General features: G+C 37.9%; 1 protein-coding gene across 1 annotated transcript in view; it reads right to left on the bottom strand.

Moving 5' to 3' along the window:
• Positions 1-22,641, bottom strand: part of adamts10 (ADAM metallopeptidase with thrombospondin type 1 motif, 10) — an 87,933-nt gene that overhangs the window by 51,614 nt on the left and 13,678 nt on the right. Inside the window, 7 exon segments of the mRNA XM_056463765.1 lie at positions 3,219-3,324; positions 4,016-4,059; positions 6,432-6,577; positions 10,390-10,473; positions 11,755-11,957; positions 13,297-13,456; positions 16,103-16,461. Coding sequence (XP_056319740.1) covers positions 3,219-3,324; positions 4,016-4,059; positions 6,432-6,577; positions 10,390-10,473; positions 11,755-11,957; positions 13,297-13,456; positions 16,103-16,461 — 1,102 coding nt within the window.

The following is a 22,641-nucleotide window of genomic DNA, read 5'->3' as shown; positions in this document are numbered from 1 at the left end:
TGAGAATTGCCAAGGCAACAGAAAACTGGGTGACCCAGCATAAATAGAGTACTGATCTGGTCAAAGATAACCAACTCTTTTTAGCTACTGTAAAAAAAATGGTAGTGATTTTAATGGAAAAAAATGGAAAATTTGTAACCTGGTTATTCTGGTTAAGTTTAAATAGTAAATAAAATAAATAACCCTAAATTCAGGGTTTCTGCAGGTTTCACCAAGTTAAATTTAAGAGTTTTTAAGACATTAAGACCATTATGAATGAAATTGTAGCCTCATACAGGGTTAAACACTTGGGAGTTTTTCCGAGTAGCCCAGATGGAACATTTTGCCCTATCAAAAAAAATATTATAATTTTATACATTTAATAACACAATAATAATTTAATGATAAAAAAATTATATTTTAGATATTTATGAGCAAAATTATTTCTCTTTTTTTACACTTTTTTTAAACAAATTATTACACTTTTATTCAACACAAACTTTCTTTTAAATAAAAAAATGACAATTATTTTAAAAACTATAATAGGCTAAATGTATGCACAAAAGTCTATCCAGATCAGTATCCTCAGCAGTAAATGCATGGGGAACTTTTCAACAAATGTTATTATAAGGGAAATAATTAAACCATTATGGTATATAGAGTTATAATTAATAAAAAGTTAAAAGTTTCCTTGAGATGGATTGTTGGTGATTGTATGTGTGTTAATGGCCAGATTGGGATGAACTATAGATGAACAAAGAAAAGTTAAGACCTGTTTAAAAAATATTTAAGACCCACAACACAATATTTCAGTAAATGTAGGACTTTTTAAGGCCTAAAATTCTGTTTTTGAGATTTAAGACACTTTAAGACTTTTTAAGACCCTGCAGATACCCTGTAAATTGAAGGAATTCCCTCTATGACTTTTCACTTTTTATGCTTACTATGGTTAGAATTACTATGTTCTTATCAGTTTTTTTCTCCTCAGTTATGTACAGATTGGTATACAGATGGGTGTTACATCAACTTTTGATAAACAATGTTTATTGCGTTACTTTATTTTCATGTGTGTTACGAAGAGGGCGTTTAGAATTGTCAATGTTTAGAAATGAATTGTCAGGGAAGCGCCGTTTATATCATAGCATGTTTGTGGGAAAAGCTGTTTGTGATATTCATCATATATTTTTAATCGACATGCTTTTGGTGGTGTTTTTGTAACAAATGCAAGATGTGTAGATGTTAGTACTTCGAAACATTGCTGTATTATTACCAAGCAGCAACATCCCGCTCTCCCTCGGGAAGCTAATACGGAAGTAACTGAAATTGCCAGTCATCGAAATTCCGCCTGGCTCCATAATAGCGCACATTTCTATTGACCCCAATATTTAAATGGCCAGCTTTACAGCCCAAAAAAGCTGTTTACAGCCTGGTACAAAAAAACTATTTTGGTGTATATAGCTAATATTACACTTCATGACATTTTTTTTTATAACTCATCCATTTCATTTATATTAAGTTATATTAAGTCTGCATTATTAAGGCAGTGGCCGCTTGAATGACAGCTAAGTCTCGCTGGTTGGCATCACGTCATTCCAGCTGATTAGCCACTGAATTCGGCATATACATTGGCTTTATACATTTAATTGCCTTTTAGAATTATTTCCTACAATTATCAGATAATATGGCATGCTGTGCACTTAACTGTGTTCACAAACCATTCAAGTGGCCTCCATTTCCCAGGTGAGTGCAATTCTTATATACTTATATACGATCTCTATAAATGTTTTTGTTTTATTTAAGATAATTTATCATTTAATAATTCTTAGAACTTGATGCTCTCCAGAATCTGACAGACTGATCAGCAATAGACTATAAAACATCTGAAAAGTAGTCACACAGTGTTGTGCCTGGATTTTTATAAATAGCCTTGCATTTACAAACACAGACTATATTTGAAGTGTTTGGAATTTGCAGTTTTCTCCTGTAGAAAAATGTCATAAGAACAATTCTTAGTGGCTCAATGTATTACAACAGCATTTTAAAATGACTAAACACTTAATGATATAGTATATAACCAAACACAAGTGGTCAGAACGCAAAAGAGTCGCAGGTAATGAAGTATTAAGCATTTCTCCCAAAGAAAAACCCATCTATGCAAAATGCTAGCAGGCATTTGTAGCTCCGCTCATGCTCTGCCTCTTTGCCCTTTTTTGGTTACCCCCGGTCGGTGCAATGATGCACGAACAAAATGCCAATGATTGGCCACGCCCACTTATAGCTTCATTTGCGCTCCTCAAAAGCCTATGGGTGACTACGTCCATATTTTTTACAGTCTATAATTATTACTAAAAATTAATGAAAGATGATAGTTTACTATAAAATGTAGATTTTTAAAATGGTTTCTACTGTATTTTTAGCTGTAAAATTCTGGAAACCATAACTGCTGTTTTATTTTTATTTTAGATTTCAGCACAATTGCCTTTCATGGAGCTATTCTGAAGGCTTGAAGAATGACACATGTGCAGGCAGCAGGCAGCGATATCAGCCAGGCGTGCCCATAAAGTCTTATGCAAGATTAATCTGTAGAAAGTGAATGGAATAATGGGCCACCAAGTAAAACAATACTTCAACGTCTTGGAGTGCAAGAAACCACAAACGAAAAGAGCAGCACGAGCCGCCTGGAGCCATCCGAGTCTGCCGTCACTCGCTCCACTAACAAGATATAAATATCACAAGACTGAGAGAAAATATTGGTGCAGTTGCTGTTAATGAGCATTATTCATAATGCTCCTTGGCTTTCAACAGAAGAAAGAACAAGTGGAGGATGAGTAAAAGCAGACAGATTTTTCATTTTTGGGGGAACTGTCCCGTTATAAAGTCAAAGTCAAATTTATTATCAATTCTGCCACATCTACAGACATACAGAAAATGAAAATTACGCCACTCATAGATCCTTGGCATATGTCATGTATAAAATTATATATATTCTATCAATTTTATTTAAAATTGCAATGAAATGTTCGCAAAATGTACTCTTCTTATATTCAGGACCATTTCAATTGGACATATGACCCGATAGAGAAAAAAAGGACAATCCTAACTTCCATTTCCTGAGACTTTAAGCAAAAAGACAAAAGATTCAACTAAACTGAAATCCAATAAGAAATCCAATTGACCCAAAAAAACTGAATACACCCAGAAGTAGAAGAGCACAAGAAAGAAGGAGGTGGAGAACTTACGTGTGTCCAATTTCGTGTGCAATGGTGAAAGCAGTAGCAAGACCAATGTCTTCATTGATGCTGCAGCTTCTCTCTGGCTCACACATACCACCAACAGGTGCCAGACCTGACATAGACACACGTGTACACAAGGACATAGTGACATGGACACACACACACACAGAGACGATACTACCCACCTTATTTTTAACATTAATGTGTGGAAGATTTACTTAAATTCAAAATACTCATTTATCACTATCAGAAAAACATTGGTTTATTGCAAAAATACTTTTACTGCTCTTTAATTGACAGTTTAATGTCTACCAGTTAAACTGACAGCCTAAATGTCTACTAGTGGCTAAAAACTTGTGAAAAATAAGGCATCCATACAAATGCACTAATATGCAGAGATGACTATAGCACTGAGGATTAGTACATTAATGAATTAATCTCTACAAACTAGAAAAAAATCTACTGTTACAGTACCAATAAACTTTTGATTAGCTTTGTTATGAACAGAGAAGAATTAAATACACCGTGAGCCACAAAAAAAAACATGAATACACACATATTTAATATATGCAGATTGTCACTGGATGTATGGATGCATGAGACTGAACTGAATGAATGGACAGTCTGGATGAATGAATGAACTGGAGTGATTGTATGGATAAACTGCTAACTAGATGTTTGGACTGGAAATAATGGACAGATTAGATTGGATGGACTGTTAGCATGAAGGAACTAAACTGGATGAATGAATAGACTGATTGGATGAGTGTTTTTGATTGTATTAAAACCAATATCTTTCTTACCAAGTGTTCCACAGGGTTTGTTCTTGTAGATGCAGATGTCATATCTGAAAAGGTATAGAAATATTTTTTAAATATTGTTTTAGGAGTGAATTAAATGATCAGTAGGCATGAGTACCAAAACTCTTTACGTTATCAGTATCGATGCTAAATTATAAAAGACAGAAGTATCGATAAGCTCTGATGTTACCGTTTCTGATATTGGTACTGGAGAATTATTGCTGAATGAACATCACTTGCAGTAGCATAATTTAACTGATCAACCTTTTCTAATTGGTGATATTTGATATAGATATTTGATATTTGTCTGCACAGTTAGCAATCTCACATGAGAAATGCCCAATAATGCCCAATAATACAACTACGAGAGCGTCAAGTATAAAAGCCTTCACAGTTCTTGGCTGTGCAAGCGCACTCAGCGGAGGCTCGCGCTAAGCGCACACACAAAACTTGCGACACAAACCCGCGAGCACACACAGCTCGTAAGTTTGTGGAGTGGTGGAGAGAACCAAACGGGTTGTATTTCCCGAGTAGACACAGACAATGCCCGTTGCAACAAAAGCAACAAGTTGTTTTCTTGTATAAGTGGAAACGCAAGCAATCTGGCTAAGCATCTTTCAAAAGTGCAATAACTGCAGAAAAACAAATGAAAAGTTTTTGACTGCCTAGCTAAAGGTACATCATCCACATTGTTATGCTAGCAGTAAATCACATAAGTTCTCTCTAAATTAGTATAATACTAATAGTCTAATAAACACACATTCGGTTACATTGAAAACAGTTTTTTTTCCGCAGTAGCCTAAATAAATCTTAAACATTAAAAATGCTTTTACAATACCGACTTTACAAATATAGCCTATAAATAGCCTAATAATAAACTATGCTTATCAAGAAATTATATTAGAAACAGCTTATTTTTATATTGTTAACTTTTAACTCATTTATGTGAATGTGTTAATGAAAAATCTTAAACATTATCTGATTATTTAACTGCATTTTGCAACTCAAAGAGGGTATTTTCAACTGCAGGGAGCACAATAAACAAAGAAAAATTCTAACTTCTGTCAGAAAAGGCAAACATGTTAATTTTTCTCCAGAAGAAATGGTTAAAAACTGAGAGTCATTTTCCTTTAAACCATTGTACATTCTTTTACAGGAATTGTTTTTTTATTTTACATTAAAAAATGTAATAATAAAATAAAGTGTTGTTAATTCAGTTCAATTCGTTTTTTGTTTTTTCATAAAAATAAAAACACTACAAAAAGTACCGATAAGAGGACTGTTAAAGTACCAAACCGATAAGTGGTATCGATAAAAGTAGTAATACCATTAAACCCTTAACGACACCCATCCTTAATTATAAGGTTTTCACAGAACACATACACACTTCTACAGCCATCTTTATGGGGACTTCCCATAGACATAATGATTTTCATAATGTACAAACTGTATATTCCTACTCTACCCCTAAACCCAACTCTCACAGGAAAAAATGTGCACTTTTACATTTTCAAAAATGTTCATTCTGTGTGGTTTACGAGTCATGGAGACCAAAACATGTCCCCACAAGGTCAAAATGTACAGGTTGTCCCTACAACGTAAGCCATACAAGACACACAGACTAGAGCTGTGAGAGTTCACAGACTGGACACTGTCCTGATAAGAGAGTGAAGACAATGAAAGGAAGAGCTTGATGCCTCCAGCAGACACACACACACACACACACACACACACACTCTGATACAAGCCTCCAATATACAGACTCAACACTTCCCACACTTTCTCTCCGTCTGTGACCTTCTCTCTCACTCTCTATTTCTTTCACACACTTCCCCTTATCTCACACATCTCAACTCTCAGTCGCTGGAATTCAGCCTAGCTCCTCATTGTGTAGATTAAACTATAACATGATTTACCATAAATCGCCAGCTCTTCCAAACACACACTTCAAGTACTTTAAAATCATTTAAAAATTATGACCTGTTGCCTTGTAGAACCAATGGAGTGCCACAAAATTTTACACAGATATTAGTGCTTTTTATATTGTAGGTCTCTTGCTGAGAAAAACTGTGAAATCGGCTTAAAGAGATAGTTCCCAAAAATAAAATTCTGTCATCATTTATTCACTTATCACAAACCTGTTTGAGTTTCTTTCTTCTGTTTAACACAAAATTATATATATATATATTTTTTTAAATGCTGGAAACCTGTAACCATTGAATTCCATTGTATTTTTTTTTTGACTCTGGAAGTCAGTGGTTACAAGTTTCTAGCATTTTTCTAGCATTCTTCTTTTGTGTTCAATATAAAAGGAAACTCATAAACTTATGGAACCATTTGACGGAGAGTGATTTTTTCATTTTTGTATGAACTATCCTTTTAAGACCACAAACAGAGTTGGATTTATCTGTATGCCGACCTGGTGATGAGGACTGCTGTATCATGGTGAGCGATTCCATTATCAGGTATGGCATTTCCATGACCGTTCCGGTGCAGGATAGACTTTTGCCACTTGCAGAAGCTGTCTAAAGACTTCCCTGCATGATGGTTTACCTCTAGCGTGGGCTGGCAAGAGAAAAAAGGAAAACAAACAGATCAGATAAGCTTGGATTAGACAGTATATCCAGATTGATTGCATATACATTTCACTGTGTGTTTATAATTTGAGTTCAATGTATGTGCATGCTTAAACGTTGTGTATATTGCAGTATAGCAAATCTCTAATAGTTAATTCCCTTATTACTGGGACTGATTCTAGATGTTATGCTGTATAATATTAGACATAATGCTTGTTCTGTCAAGCTGAAGCATTCATTTTCAGTGGGTTTTCAAAAAAAGTTATCCCAAACAGTTCTTTCATTTACTAAGTTAGAAGATTTGATGAAATATTAGACCAACATGAAGATTTTAATTATAATTTGCCATTCAAGTTATGAAGTTTATTATTAAACATTTTTAAATGCTTATTTTGGGCTGCACAGTGACACAGTGGGTAGCATATTTGCCTCACAGCAAGAAGGTTGCCGGTTCGAGGCTCGGCTGGATCAGTTGGCATTTTTGTGTGGAGTTTGCATGTTCTCCCTGTGTTCGTGTGGGTTTCCTCCAGGTGTTCCGGTTTCCCCCACAAGTCTAAAGACGTGCAGTACAGGGTGAATTGGGTAGGCTAAATTGTCCGTAGTGTATGTGTGTGAATGGATGTTTCCCAGTGATGGGTTGCGGCTGGAAGGGCATGCGCTGCGTAAAACATATGCTTGATAAGTTGGCGGTTCATTCCGCTGTGGCAACCCCAGATTAATAAAGGGACTAAGCCTAAAAGAAAATAAATAAATGTTTATTTTTCAAGGCACAAAAGCCCCCAAAACTAAAAATTCTCCCATCATTTACTCACCCCATCATTTGTCACAAACATGTTTGAGTTTCTGTTGTAAGCAATATTCTGAAAACTGTCAGGAAAAAATAACCATTGACCAATTCTGTTGTGATCGCCATCTGTGCTTTCTTCGCTGGAGATTACTTCTGGTATTTCTAATGAACTGCAACTCCCAGAACACTTTGCACCCATCAACCCCTGCAACAGCTGACAATAATCCAGAGACTCACACACAGACACAGCTGTAGCTCATGATTGACTGATTAGTAGGATTATAAAGACACTTCACTTTCACATTATCAAGTCTTGTTTCTTCTATGAACATTACGAAGTGGTTTTCCTTGCTTGTTTTCTCGTGTTTTGATTCATGCCTAGTTCACCATTTTGATTCTTTGCCGCCTAGCCTTATGATGCTGTTTTGCTCCTGTTTTTTGACCTTTCCCTGTATGAGCTGTCCTTTAATAAACTGCATTTGTCCGCTTTGTAACATATAATATTTGTTTTTCCAACTATAGGAGTCAATAGTTACTGGTTTCTAACATTCTTAAAAATATATATTTTTTGTGTTCAAGCAAAAAAACAAACTTACAAAGGTGAAACTATCGCTTTTAATCATTATCACACACATAATTAAAAAGTAGCATTGCAGTATAATATTAATGACTGCATAAGAATTTCTAAATAGATGCCACAAAACCAAGATACACTTGTAGTATCTTTAAATCAGCACATCCATTGGATGAGCCATTACTATTGCTTCAATAACAGCACATCAAACTGCTAACACACTGTTAGTACACACAGAAATACAGACTCTAATACTCAGCCTGGCACCAATCACTCAAGCCGGCCACAGCCCCATAACACTCATAACCCAGAAATGCACACACTGGCATGGTCTATAATTGTACCATCCCACAATCCCATGTTCAGAGTCTTAACTTCCTCCGGGTTTCCTCTACCACAGGGGGCGGTGGGGAGTTCTCATCTGGAAACGACCCATGTTTGGTTCCACGAAACCTCAGCGCACCACACGGCGGTTATCTCAACACGGCTAATACTGCTCCTAATGACCAGTCTCCCGTCATTTGTCAAATGACATTATGCGGAACAAATTACAGGGGGATTTATTTTTAGCCGTCTGCGATTCAGGATCATTAATGCTTCATTAAATCCACCACAAAACCCCAGTCCTATCCTTTCCCTGCCCTGTGTCGTCTGTAGGAGCCTGTATGAGGTCTCGACTCTGTCAGCGTGTTCCAGAGATCCCGCGAAGTGAGCCAAATCGCTCATGTGGTGTCGTCACACCCCGCTCAGGACAGAGGTGGAAGCCTGAATGCATGACAGGGGCAGATTGATTGCGTTCGGAGGCAGGCAGTGAGAACAGTAGCTGTACAGTTTGGATTTGCTCCATTTTTTTTTTACACATTTAGTTTTTCTTCCAGGGCCCTATACATTCATGATTGTGGCTATACGAGAGGTCACAATCAACAATAAGAGCAGTCATGGCAGGTTCTCTGAACACACCCAGCAGCAAACAGGCCAGACTTGTGCGGAGCGTCTCAGACTAGGACGATTTAGTCTGTAAACACACTAACTAGGAATTCTTTGACAGGTGAAATAAGCCAGACTTAGGTCTGTGCATGTAGGTGTGAGTCTATCCTCGATAATACAAATGTTTTTCTGATTAATTTTTTGTAATTTTATTCATTCACCTTTGGCTTAGTCCCTGATTTTTCCTATCATAGCGAAATGAACCACCACCTACTCTGGGTTCAAACAGCAGATGCCCTTCCAGCTGCAACCCAGCACCTTGCTGGGAAACACCCATTCACTCTCTCATTCACACACACTCATACACCACGGCCAATTTAGTTCATCCAATTCACTTATGCCGCATGACTTTGGACTGTGGAGGAAGTAGGAGCACCCGAAGGAAACCCACTGCAACTCATGCAAATTCTACACAGAAATGCCAACTAGCCCAGCCGGGACTCGAACCAGCAATCTTCTTGCTGTGAGGCGACAGTGCTAACCACAGATGACCTTTTTTGTTTGTTTCAGTAAGCTCAGTAAGATAATTGAACCCCACAACATGTGCATTTGCTGCTCATTTGCTCACCCTCAGACCATCTAATATGTGACCCCAGACCACAAAACCCGTCATAAGTGTCAATGTTTGGAAATTGAGATTTATACGTTGCTTGAAAGCTGAAAAATAATTCAGTATTGATGTACAGGTGAAGTCAGAATTATTCGCCCCCCATTGATTTTTTTTTTCTTTTTTAAATATTTCCCAAATGATGTTTAACTGAGCAAGGAAATTTTCACAGTATGTCTGGTAATATTTTTTCTTCTGGAGAAAGTCTTATTTGTTTTACTTCGGCTAGAATAAAAGCAGCTTTTAATTTTTTTTAAAAACATTTAAATGTCAAAATTATTAGCCCCTTTAAACAAATGTTTTTCTATACAATAACTTGCCTAATTACCCTAACCTGCCTAGTTAACCTAATTAACATAGTTAAGCCTTTAAATGTCACTTTAAGCTGTATAGAAGTGTCTTAAAAATATCTAATAAAATATTATGCACTGTCATCATGTCAAAGATAAAATAAATCAGATATTAGAAATAGGTTATTAAAACTATTATGTTTAGAAATGTGTTGAAAAAATCTTTCTGTTCAACAAAAGCCAATTATGTTCAACCAAAAATACCAAATGAATGAGTTATTGTTCATGTTTAAAAGTGCTTAATAATTTTGTGGAGATTGTATGATTATTTGATGGATTGAAAACACAAAATAAGAGTAGGCATTTGGGAAAAAAAACTTACTGTATGTAAATATATACAATTATACACAATATAACTGTTTACTTTCACAAACTCCAGCAAAGTTTATATTTTAAATTAATTTCTTATGAGTGTTAACAGAACACATCACTGAACATAAAAGTTCTTCATCTAAACAAATGATTTTGAAGGTGTGCTTCGATAAAAATCCTGTACCTGGTCCTCCATCAGCAGAATAAGCCTCGTCACCACGATGTTCACTGCGTTCCCCAGGCTAGAATCCTGGAACAGTTTGGCAACCTGACCTCCAGGGAAACAAGAAAAAACCAGTCTTAAAAACGAGCCAATTGTCTGCTTTTAGGCCTCTCTCTTATCCTGCTGTTTACTGTAAAGATGGACACTTTACAGTCTACTATAAAACCAGTGCTAACTGCAGCGATGGGGCCGCAAGGTGAGGTAATCCCTTCATTTAACACATTCCACAGGTGTGAAACTATTTGTAACAATGGCTCAAACTGCCCATGGGGATAATAAACTGGAGAGAGAAATGGATTTTCAGGGTGACAGAAGACGTTACATAGTCAACTGGTTTTCATTTAGTCATGAATCTTTCACCCAATATAACTGACCTTGATAGGTCAAATGTCCTCTGAAGATTCACTTGGTCTGTGAGACATTATTGAAGATGGCTCATTTTAGGTCTTTGTAATGATCTCAAGTAAAGAGTTTAGAAATGAACTGTAATGTTGTTCCAACCTGTAAGACTTTTGTTCATATTTGGAACACAAATGAAGATATATTTTAAGAAAAAAGTGAGAGATTTCTGCCCCTGCTTTAAAGATCTTTTAACCCAAATCTCTGGTCCTTTAATTACTCAAAACGTTCAAGAAATCCATAAATAAATGCATGTTCAGTTTAAATTATGTGTAAAACACTGATGAGTGAACATAATAAGCTCGACCAAAACTGCTTGATGTGTGAGAAAATTCTGACTGGTTATCACAAATCAAGCGAGCATGCTTGAGTCTCTGTGACTAAATCTGAATGCTGAAACGCCAACCTGATTTTATCAAGTAGGACATGCTTCTGGATTTACATCTATGTTGATCCTGGAACAATATTCCAATCAGCCAATCAGAATTAAGGAACATGTTTAACGTTTATGTTAAGTTTAGGGTTACAGTTAGGCTTATGCACTTCTACATGATTGTTATCCAACTATTATCCCCCCTTGAATTTGGGAATAATTTAGTTATGGTTGGGTTCAGGGGTAGGAAATAGGTATGGATTACATTTTCAAACAAAAATGATGCTCCAGGATCAACACAGATGTTAATCCAGGATCACATCGTACTTGGCAAAATGATGACGTGATGTCTGAAACTGCTCACTATCTGCTATATAGTGCATTACATTGGGTGTTCACCCTTTTGCTGTGAGGTGCAAATTCAGAGTGAAGGACTTGATTCCTTAAATAAGTTCATTGCTTTTTACCCATAATCATCTCTGATTTCTAGTGTACCCCCATTGAAGAACTATTCCTTTAGCATGCAAATAAGAACAAGGAGAGTTGAAGCTTACAATATTCATGACGGCCAGAATGTACTGCTCAATATCGCGACGGCCGTGATAGCTGACCATCATCTTGTCGGCGACCACCAGGGTTTCGACGAAGCGCTCTCGACTTACAGAACGTTTCAGTGGCAACTGGCCCCGTCCCATCTGGTTGGGTGAGGGCTTTATTGTTCTCTGCCACCATCCATAACTCTTCCCAGGCTTCTCATCTGAAGAAAGATTGAACAGCCACAATGAGCCCTGTGTACCTTCAGAGTTTTTGATTATAACCTTTGATATGGTAAACAAATGTCTAAGATCCATGTTGAAGACATTCTGAAAGTTCATATTAAGCTTATATTATTGTGTAACTTCATACTGGATTGATTACTTTCAGTTTTCATGTACCTAGATATAGCTTTAGTTCTCCCCAACATAAAAATGATGTCTATATACTTAACAGCATATTACTTAAAATCCACAAGACTTCAATTTATCTTCGAAACTCAAGTGCTTTGTGACATGCAAGATTGAAACTCATTGGTTCTCATGCATCAAGTAACCATGATTGTTCTTGACTGTACAGCGACAATTTTGCTTTAATTTCTAAAGAAAAAGAAATGACGTCACATGAAGCGGAAAATGTAAATTATTTAAATATTATCTTGCAGTTTTCATGTTCCCCTTCATGGGATTTCTTTTTTTTAAGATTTATTTTTGGCCTTTTTGCCTTTTATTATATAGGACAATAATGAGACATGAAAGAACAAGGGAGAGAGGGGGGGTAGGGTTGGTAAATGTCCTCAAACCAGTATTCGAACTCGGGACGCCCTGACGTGCTACTGCAACATATGTCATCGTGCTAACCACTAGGCTATTGCGCCGACATTCATGGGACTTCTGACATGTGTCCGGGAGACACTTTGGGAGGATGCTGGCCAACCAAAGTGTCTTCCAGATACACGTCTCTGTTCCTTATTCGGTGAACGAGGGTTACGTTCGTAACCGAGACGTTCCCCTTCATGAGAACTCAGACGTGTGTCTGGAAGACACTTTGGTCAGCTAGTGTCCTCCCAAAGTATCTTCCAGACACATGTCTCCATTCCCAATTCGGGGAATGAGGGTTACATTTTTAACTGCGACGTTTTCTGCAGTTAAAGTTTTAAAATAAAACTTTAACTTTTTTAGTTAATCCAGTTTTTTAGTAATCAGGCTTAGAAAAAATTCATATCAAGATACATTTTTATCACATTTTTGGTAGTTTCAATTATAAAGGGTTATATATTATTGGCCAAAATGTTCATATCAGTACATCCCTAAATTTAAAGTAAAATTTGTCATTGCTTCAGTGCACAAAAACTTATAGATAAACTTAAGACTAACATATAGATACATCCTAACGCTCAAAAAACTTTAAATTTGACTTCTGGAGGACTGCAATGTAATGGATACTTAAGGTGCTATACACATATTAAAAGATCTCACAAAACAGGTTAGTGAACAAATTACCCATATACAATTGGAGTTATTCCAATTTACAATAACTCTTACAGATTTTTTGGTTCTTACCGATAACTCCACAGGACTGGTCCATGTTCTGATATCTCAGAGAAGAGCGTTTGTACACAACATGTGGTCGCCCTTCTCTGCCGTCCTCATTAGTGAAGTTGTTAGCAGAAACCAGGGGTTCAATAAGATACTCCTCACCTCCTGCTACAATGACCCCTTGCTGAAAAAAAAATATATACATTTATTCTTTTTGCTTTAAGTTAGCATGAAATAAGTGCTTTTTTGCGCATGAAACCTTCTTGTGGATATTATTTTACATTATACATACACAGACAAGATCGTCAACCCATTCCATCATTAGACTCACCTCTAAAACAATGAGCTTGTACTGGGCTAACAATCCCAAATGAAATGGAAACTAACGGTGGAAGGCCAAATGATCTTAGCATGTTCCTCTCTTCATCTCTCTTAGTCGCACTTTTTAAGTCTACATATTACGTCTACGTCTACGTCTACGTATTATCCTGCTACTATGACCACCGATAATTAACCTGCAAGCTTCTTGCCGCCTTCATAAGCAAACATGATGCCCCATTGTATTTACTGTTGTTGGCGCACAGAGTTATGCAGCGGGCTGGTCATTTATTAGCGCCTGTCATGGCAGGTAATTGAATTAGCCAATATTGCAAAATCTAGGATATCCGATGATGTTGATCAGAGGCTTGTGGGTTCTGGATGAAAAACCATTAGTCTTGACTTTGTAATCTGTTTACGCAGGTGTATTACCAGCTCAGACAAGTAATGAGCATGACACAGCATGCTGTTTGAAACTAAATCCATCATTAGAGTCCTAAACACCTGTTTTTGGAGCTGAGGTTTAAACCAGCTGGGAAGACTTTAACAACAGCTGCCCATTTAAAGTCTACAGGAGAGCCATGACAACTCACCCAAGTGTGGAAAGGAGATTACATTGTTCACTGAAAAAAGGGATTAGTTACTTTAAAAAAGTGAGCAAATGCAACAAGTTGCCTTTACTTTTAAAAACCCACAGTAAATCTGTTGCAACTTAGAACTATTGAGTTAATTAACTTAATTGTATAATTATGCACATATTTAATGTATTTAATCATTTTAAGGCATCAGGTTTACTCACCTTTTTAAGTAAAGTCAACTAATAGCTTAGTACAGTGTACAATGTTTCATTCATTCATTTATTTTCCTTTGGCTTAGTCTCTATTTCAGAGGTCATCACAGTGGAATGAACCGCCAACTATTCCAGCATATGTTTTACGCAGCAGATGCCCTTATAGCCAGAACCCAGTATTGGGAAACAACCATACACACTCGTTCACACACACACTCATACACTACGGCCAATTTCGTTTTTTCCAATTTAGTTAATTCACCTATAGCACATGTCTTTGGATTGTGGGGGGAAACCGATAACTATTTCGGCATATGTTTTATGCAGTGGATGCCCTTCCAGCTGCAACCCATAACTGGGAAACACCCATACACTCTCACATACACTCATACACTATACGGCCAGTTTAGTTCATCCAATTCACTTTTACATCATGTCTTTGGACTGTGGGGGAAACTGGAGGACCCGGAGGAAACACACACGAACACGAGGAGAACATGCAAACTCCACACAAAAATGTCAACTGGCCCAGCCGGGACTCGAACCAGCAACCTTCTTGCTGTGTGACAACAGTGCTAACCACTGAGCCACCATGCCACCCTACAGTGTTTCAGTACTTAAATATAGAGAATTATCTTCATGGATGTTATGAGAGCCTTCTGTTTTTCAGAGTTTGACTACAACAATTAATTTCCATTTCTACCTCATGTTTTTACAATCAACTAAAAACCTAAGTTAGAGTGAGATTTTACAAAGTGACTCTTATTTTGACAGATTGATGTGAAGATAAGTTATTCTTGTGTTTACATGATATGATGATAGTGTTCTGCTGATATAAAACTCTAAAAAATTATTCTTGAGATGAAGTTTGTGCTTATATCATAATATAGTGATAGGACAGAAGCCAAGAACGCCTCAATGATCACGTGTTTGATTTTGTGTTTCATAAACCAAACCATACCATTCAGCTATATAAACAAGAAGAAAATGCAGACTTTTCTTTAAATCTTAAAAGTGAATGTGTAAACAGGCTGATTTTCAGATCTTTTTTGTGCAAAAGTTCTAACCATTATCAATTAATTAGCAAAGTCTGGATATGTACATACATTAACCATCCTTTTTAGCCTTATTTCAGTGACTTTAAAAAGTAAAAATAAAACATCATACACACAAGCTGCTAGCATATTACTGAAGCATGGTTAGTGCTAAATACAGTTATCAGATTTTAGCCCACAATAAATTTAACACTAATTAAAAAAGCACAAATGTAAGGGCATGACACTTCTCCAGTGCCTCAAAACCACCTTAGACCCTTTTGCGTCAAGTGTACACGTATAAATCAGCCTTAAGGTTAAATGGTGGTTTAATATTTGCACACACTAGTACACATTACAATTTAATAAGGTATACTGCTCTACTTTTATTTATAATTAACTTATGTATTCAACCAAAATATCATAAATTGTATAAAATTACACAGCTAATTCTCTTTTATGACTGGATTCCCCACATATTGTCTGCATTTCCCACATGGTGGAAATCATAGGTTGATTAAGCTTGACTTTTCATGAACCTAAAGCATTCCTTTAAGCCAAGAGACAGCAAGTCAATGGAGTGAAAATAACTAATATTTATCACCATATTTCCCCAGTGTATTGATTGTGTTAAGAATAGATTTGTGCATCATTTGAGTGTTTGCTACAGAAGTAGACTGGAGCTCACCAGACCGTTACAGTTGCTGAGAGCTACAGAACTGGAGTGCGGCTGGTGCTGCAGGTGACCCACATACTGGCAGCTGGGCAAGTATGGGTGGCTCCAGGCCAAGCGGCCCCTCTTCCAGTATTCGACACGGAACTGACGCGAGAGCAGTCCTCCCTGCAGCGTGAGGTTGAGCAGCAGATCACTGCTGGACGTGGAGAGCTGATAGTACAGCTGCGGCTCTGGAGCGCTCTGTGTTTCCGTGCTGCGCCGGTGGCGGACAGTCCCGCGAGACGTCTCCTCTTCTGAAAGAGTTTCCCCATGAGGTCCCACACGCACTGGGATGGCGATCTCATACTGGCCCAAGCTGGATAGAAACTCAGCTGTGAAAAACACAAAACAATATCTGTGAAACTGATGGATGTTCAGTTTATACTGATCTCTTATTTAGCTATTAAAAGGGTGTACGAGTTTTTACTTATTAAAAGCCTTTTATTTGGGTTTATAATACTTAAGTGTTTAAAATCTCAGTCAAGATATTATTTTATGCATAGTTTAGGGCTGGGCTATATGGCAAACATCCAATATTGATAATTATTATTTTTTATATTAAAAGATAACAATATATATTTTGATATCAGTTCTTAATGCTTCCAAATTTATAAGTATTCCAACAACGACTGAAGCCACAAAAATTAGAGGGTCCATTAAATAGCATGACATTTTTGGCCAAAAATTCAGTACATGTCTAATATCAACACACTTTTAGATTCCCATTGTTGCACATTTCTGCTGTGTGATTGGCTCCTAGATCAATACAGAGTAAAAAAAAGAGCTTATCATTGTCCAGAGCGTATCATTGTTATTGACATAAATGTTATCGCGATTCGATATAATATTGTTTATCGGCCTGCCCTAGCATAAATACATGCTAAAGTGTTTATTATAAAACATTACTCATACACAGTGTAAAATACATCTGTATTTTAAAATCTTGTGTCCAGACCCAGAAATAAGAAATTATCTATGAGAGTGTATATACACACACATGTATACCTGTGTGTAAATTCTAAAGGGTCATCATATTGAGAACACTTGACCAAAGCAAGATGGAATTGACCTTTTTTAATACATTTTCTACACTGAAACAAAAAAACATATCTGCATGATTTGACGTAAATATGGAAATCTGTCTAATTAACCATTATCCTAAACTTTATGAAATTTAAACAAAATATTTAATAAAGTATTAGATGAACAAGCCAGAGAAATTGGGTGTATGACTCCACATGCCTCAATTTGTCCATATTAGTTTGAGACAAATCTCTAAAATTGCACTTTTATGGGCCAAACAAATATAAACTGTTACCTAAAATCAACATTGCATCGTGCAAAAGTACACAGGGAATAGTACATTTTTCAAGGTACAACTGTACATTTATATTTAGTCATTTAGCAGATGCTTTTGTCTGAAGCAACTTACAATTGAGGAGGTATTCAGCAATTCAAAGAGGCAATACACACAAAGAGTGCTACTTATACAAAGGAACTGTTAGTGCTCAGACACTATCTTAGGTGGTAGAGTAAGAGAGAGAAGAGTGTTTCTACATGTGGTTTGTCAAGCCTACTCATCTGTGTGATGCACACTCAGTTTGGGGTTGTTGTGTGGTGAGGTGGAGGACAGAAGAGAGGCTCTTGGTTTTATTCACAGGGGTTCAGGTGATTGAGGAAGAAATAGGGGTTTAGCTGTCATGTGAATGAAGCCTCATTCACACAATGAGCGACTAGCAGCAGTAAAGCGACAATCGAACGTTGATTTCAACGGAGAGTAAGCGACTTCCAGCAACCTCCATCTACGCGGGTGACAGTGACCGTTGGCAAATAGGTGGGTGTGTCGAGCAATACGACAAAGTTGAGAATGCTTCAATTTTATGCAAATGAAGAGCGACTTTCTTGAGTGACAGCCAATGGGAGCATCAGTAGAGCTCACGTGATCCTTTCTCAGCTCGCTTAGAGGCCGGTTGTATTCTCTGTGCTGTAGACCTACACAGACCTGCATTTGCAGCAGGTCGCCACCTAGAGCTACAGTCGCTGCTAGTGTGAATAAGGCATGATACTAATGAATCAGAAGTCAATGTGAAAATGGGAAGATCATTCAATCAGCATGGAACATTGAATAAAAGGGTTTTGGAAAGTGACTTATAGTCTCTCTGTGATGGTACCACGAGGTGGTGTGTATAACTGTACATAACTAACATGAAACAGACTGCCATACCTTGGATCAGCTGGGGCCCATGCAAAGGGCCTCTAGTTACTAACAAGGATTTTATTCAGTTGCAGATATGTACTTTGACCGTGTCAATTGGCGAACAAAAGAGTTCACAGTAAAATCACTGAGCAGACCACAGAGAAGAAAAGCAAGCTATCAGCCCAAAGGCCAAGTGCTGCCTGTTACTATGGAAATCCTGAAATTGTATACTTCCTGTCCCCGACAGCAGACCCAGAGATTAATTGTCCAAATTCAGCTTTTAAAACACACTGTACCCAAGAGGCAGAGATAGTCAAAAAGACTAACATCTCGAAACTCTTTTCTACATTCAGATACTCTGTGTGGATCAGTGTCATTAATGTGTAACAAGTCATCTTCCATTGGTTTGTTTACTTCATTCTGCCAGTTCAAACAGGGTGACAGTCATGTCTCTTTTCTTTGGGTCCAGAGGCATGAAGACGAGACTTGAATTACTTTTTCCTAATGTCTTAAAGTTGTTGAAATACATCAGCAGATGCACCCTGAGACTTTTTTTAAAATGTGGCATCTTGTACAATTTCAAGAGGCAGACAAGTAACTTTTGAAAATACCGGCCATTTCATTAAGCCTTCCACAAGAAGTGAGAGCTCAAACCAAGTGCTGAAAGTATGAAAGATCACCTCTTTCCGTCCTCTCAGCAGTAATTCAGACTGGGCTACTCAAGATGATTGTCTAATTACTGAAAGAGCAGCTGCTTCTGGGGTTCTAAATCTGTGTGGACTTAAGATCATCACTGGACCAAACATAAGCTCAGCAGAGGAATTTTAATACACCCTATAGTTCATCAGTAAAACCGAGTTTACAAATCACAATCAATTGTAAATTCAACCAGAGGTAGAGGAATTTGATTGTAAAAAGTGCTAGATAAATCTACCCAAAGACTACCCAAAGTATTGAATTGGGGAAGGGGATTGTACAAATTAACTTGTTCATGTTCCTGTTATGACAATCCCTGTCATTTGGTGACTACTGTGTGCGTGCCCTGCTTTTATCATCCCATATAGTGAATTCCCAGTGTCATCTTCCATTTTTTGCTCTGTGTTTTATCTATATTCCTCCAGCTTTTGTAACCGCATACTCTGACTATCATTGAAATAGCTTTAAATAAGATTCATGTCATGAAATACTTGCCAATCTTTGCACATTTGCAGCAGCTGGGAGCAAACAAAATAACACATTTTAAACTACATTAGAACTTAAGCAACAAACAAAAATGGGGCAGGTCACTTCAGATTTTGTGGTTGATTTCATACATTCATTTATTTTCTTTTTGGCTTAGTCCCTTTATTACTCAGGGGTCGCCACAGCGAAATGAATCACCAACTTATCCAGCACATGTTTTACACAGCGGATTCCCTTCCAGTCACAACCCAATACTGGGAAACACCCATACAAGCTTGCAACCACACTCATACACTACAGCCAATTTAGCTTATTCAATTCACTTGTATCACATATCTTTAGACTTGTGGGGGAAACTGGAGCACCCGGAGGAAACCCACATGAACACGGGGAGAACATGCAAACTCCACACAGAAATGCCAACTGACCTAGCCGGGCTCGAACCAGTGACCTTCTTGCTGTGAGGTGATTGTGCTACCCACTGCAGCACAGTGACACTCTTTTGGTTGATTTGAAACACGTTGCACAATTTAATTGTGAGTTCAGTAAGCTGTTTTTGAGATTCAGTATTCTGCCATTCATTTAGATAGGACTTGGTCTTGGATGAACTGCCTGGAGGGGTTGCAAATATGGCCGCAAAGTGAACAGATTTTCCATGAAAGTAACTTTGGATTACTTTTGAGATATTTAGCCACTTTCAGTTTATAGTTTATAGGTGTTTTGGGCATAATATTGTTGTAAATATTGTTCAGTTTCTTACACAGATGGTTCGTTTTGCTTTATGAGACCTCAATGCATCTTCAGAATCTTCATGAAGAAAAAGGTCATCAATCTTAGATGCCCTGAAGGTCAGTAAGCTAACAGCAAAGTTTTATTTTTGGTTAAATCATGTATGTAACGGCTAATGTACATCCAGATGGTTGCTATACATCCAGGTGGTTGTTATAACAGAATAAAGCTTATCAGCAGCCCGGCGCAAAGTGGGTTGTTGTTGTAAAAGCCTGAAGGACTTTATTCTGCTTTTTACATTGGTGACACAAAACATTGGTCTGAGCCATAATAGCTTTTAGATTCTTTATAGACAAAAATGACTGGATGGAGCATACACTAACCTAATGCTGTGTTCACACCAGACACGGCACGCACAGATAAATCATAATATTCACGCATAAATAGATGCATGAACATTTTGAGTTAACTTGCTTCATTCATGCGTCAAATCTACTTAATTTGCGCAACAAAATAGACGCGGATTTGCGCCATGGGCAGGGCTTCTGTCTGCTCGGTGACTGTAGCTTCATTACTTAATTGCTAACATGGATTTTATTGAGAGAATAGCTGTGTTTATGTGCTTTATGAAGGCTGAAAAACAGCATCAATTTGTTTGGAGCTGTGTCTAAGTGCACTAGATCCAATCAGAAGTGCACCCAGCTCTGTGAGTTCATCAACTCCTGCAGAAACTGTATCTGGATGATGGAAGCTTTCAGTGGTGCTTCTGACTGAGCCGAGCCCAGTTTGATGAATTGTCATCAGGTGCGGCAGGTGGATTTTCCCTGGGACAGCAACAACAGGCACTACGTCATAATCACGGCCCTACAAGACAAAGCTCACGATTGGTTAACGTGGCGCGATTGTCTGATGAAGTCAGATTTTCCAACTCGAGCGATTCACACGTCAATCGCACAAAACGCTCAACTGAACTCGTGCCGCCTCATTCACTCGTATCACGCCGCAGGATGTCTATTCGCGTCTTTGCATTGACTTAGCATGTAAATCCTTCGCGCTTAATGCTTCATCCGCGTCTGCTGTGAACGCAGCATAATAATTATTCAGTTACGAGATGGAACCAAACAATCAATAAACTGTGGCGATCACTGGCGATCAAGATGAAGTTCCTGAATGAGCTGGTGTTATTCAGCAGTTGCCATCTCAGAATAACGTACCTTGGAATGTTGTGACTGACCAATTAAAATCAAGTATTAAAGGCAGCCATGTAATAGTTAACAATAATAACCCAGGATATAATGCTTTTAAAAAACACATTAGCCCCAAGCTGCTTAGAAGCACTGCCTGTGAAGCAAAAAGGTGCTTTAAGTCACTTTTGATGAACATGTCTGTAAATTAACCAATGCTTATTAGCTGATGTACTCCAGCCTCTCTCTCTTGTAGTAACAGGAACCAGTGGCGCAGCTGGGTGTCCTGTCAAAGCCTAAAAGTTGAGCTCAAACTGTACAACACACCCAGACCTCTGACCGACATCAACCAGTCCTATCTTAAATAAACACAAGACCCACAATTGATGGAAGGGTAGTCCGTGCTCTCACACCTCCAGCAAGCACCGATCGCCCAAAGCCTTTGATATGCCTTTAATCTCCACAAGGAACCTGAGAAGAGGACGACGCCTGCGCTACTTCCCCATAAACTCCCTCAGCACGAACAGAGCCCCATTAAAAGAATAAAGACTTCACTTTTGATTCAAATAAACCACCGTCAGGAGCCGCCCAGGGTTTGAACGTTTATTTTAGTAGGTTAAGGAGAACAACCTTTAATTAGGACTGTGCTGGAAACTGAAGTGAACCCCCTTTTTTAAACTGTAGTTTTCCTGTGGAAACCGGGCTGGAGAAAGAGAGAGTGAGAGAAAGAGAGAGAGAGCGAGGTCTCTCCACCTTTCCCAGATGTGCAACAGCTGCATCAAGTCAGCGAGTGCGTCCAGACTTGTGGAGGAGAAAATGCTTCCTCATGCCAGGCTGAGAAGTCAGTCTTTCTTGAACGGAGGCCCTGTCAGCGACTCAAAACCCATCCATATCCTGTTTGTGTACCTTCTGCCACGCTGCTATTTGGACTGTGAGATTAAAATATACGCCTGTGGTGACCCGTCTCTGCTTGTGGTGAAATTATACATAAACTCAGGGCTCTGCTTTAATAAATGTGCACTACATGATGTAACTCTGGTTAAAATTAAATTACTCAAAATACAAAAAGAAAAGGATGTTGTGCAACTATGCATATTTGTCCTGTTCGCCTTTTGAATAAACGCACGGAACCTCAGCCAAATTTTCTCAATCGCTTGTCCTGAGGTGGACCAGACGACGTAGTCATATCCACATGTTCCTATTATGTAACCTGAATGAGG

Source organism: Danio aesculapii, chromosome 8 (genome assembly GCF_903798145.1).
Source record: "Danio aesculapii chromosome 8, fDanAes4.1, whole genome shotgun sequence".
Lineage (NCBI taxonomy): Eukaryota > Metazoa > Chordata > Actinopteri > Cypriniformes > Danionidae > Danio > Danio aesculapii.
This window is presented reverse-complemented; position numbering and strand designations above follow the sequence as displayed.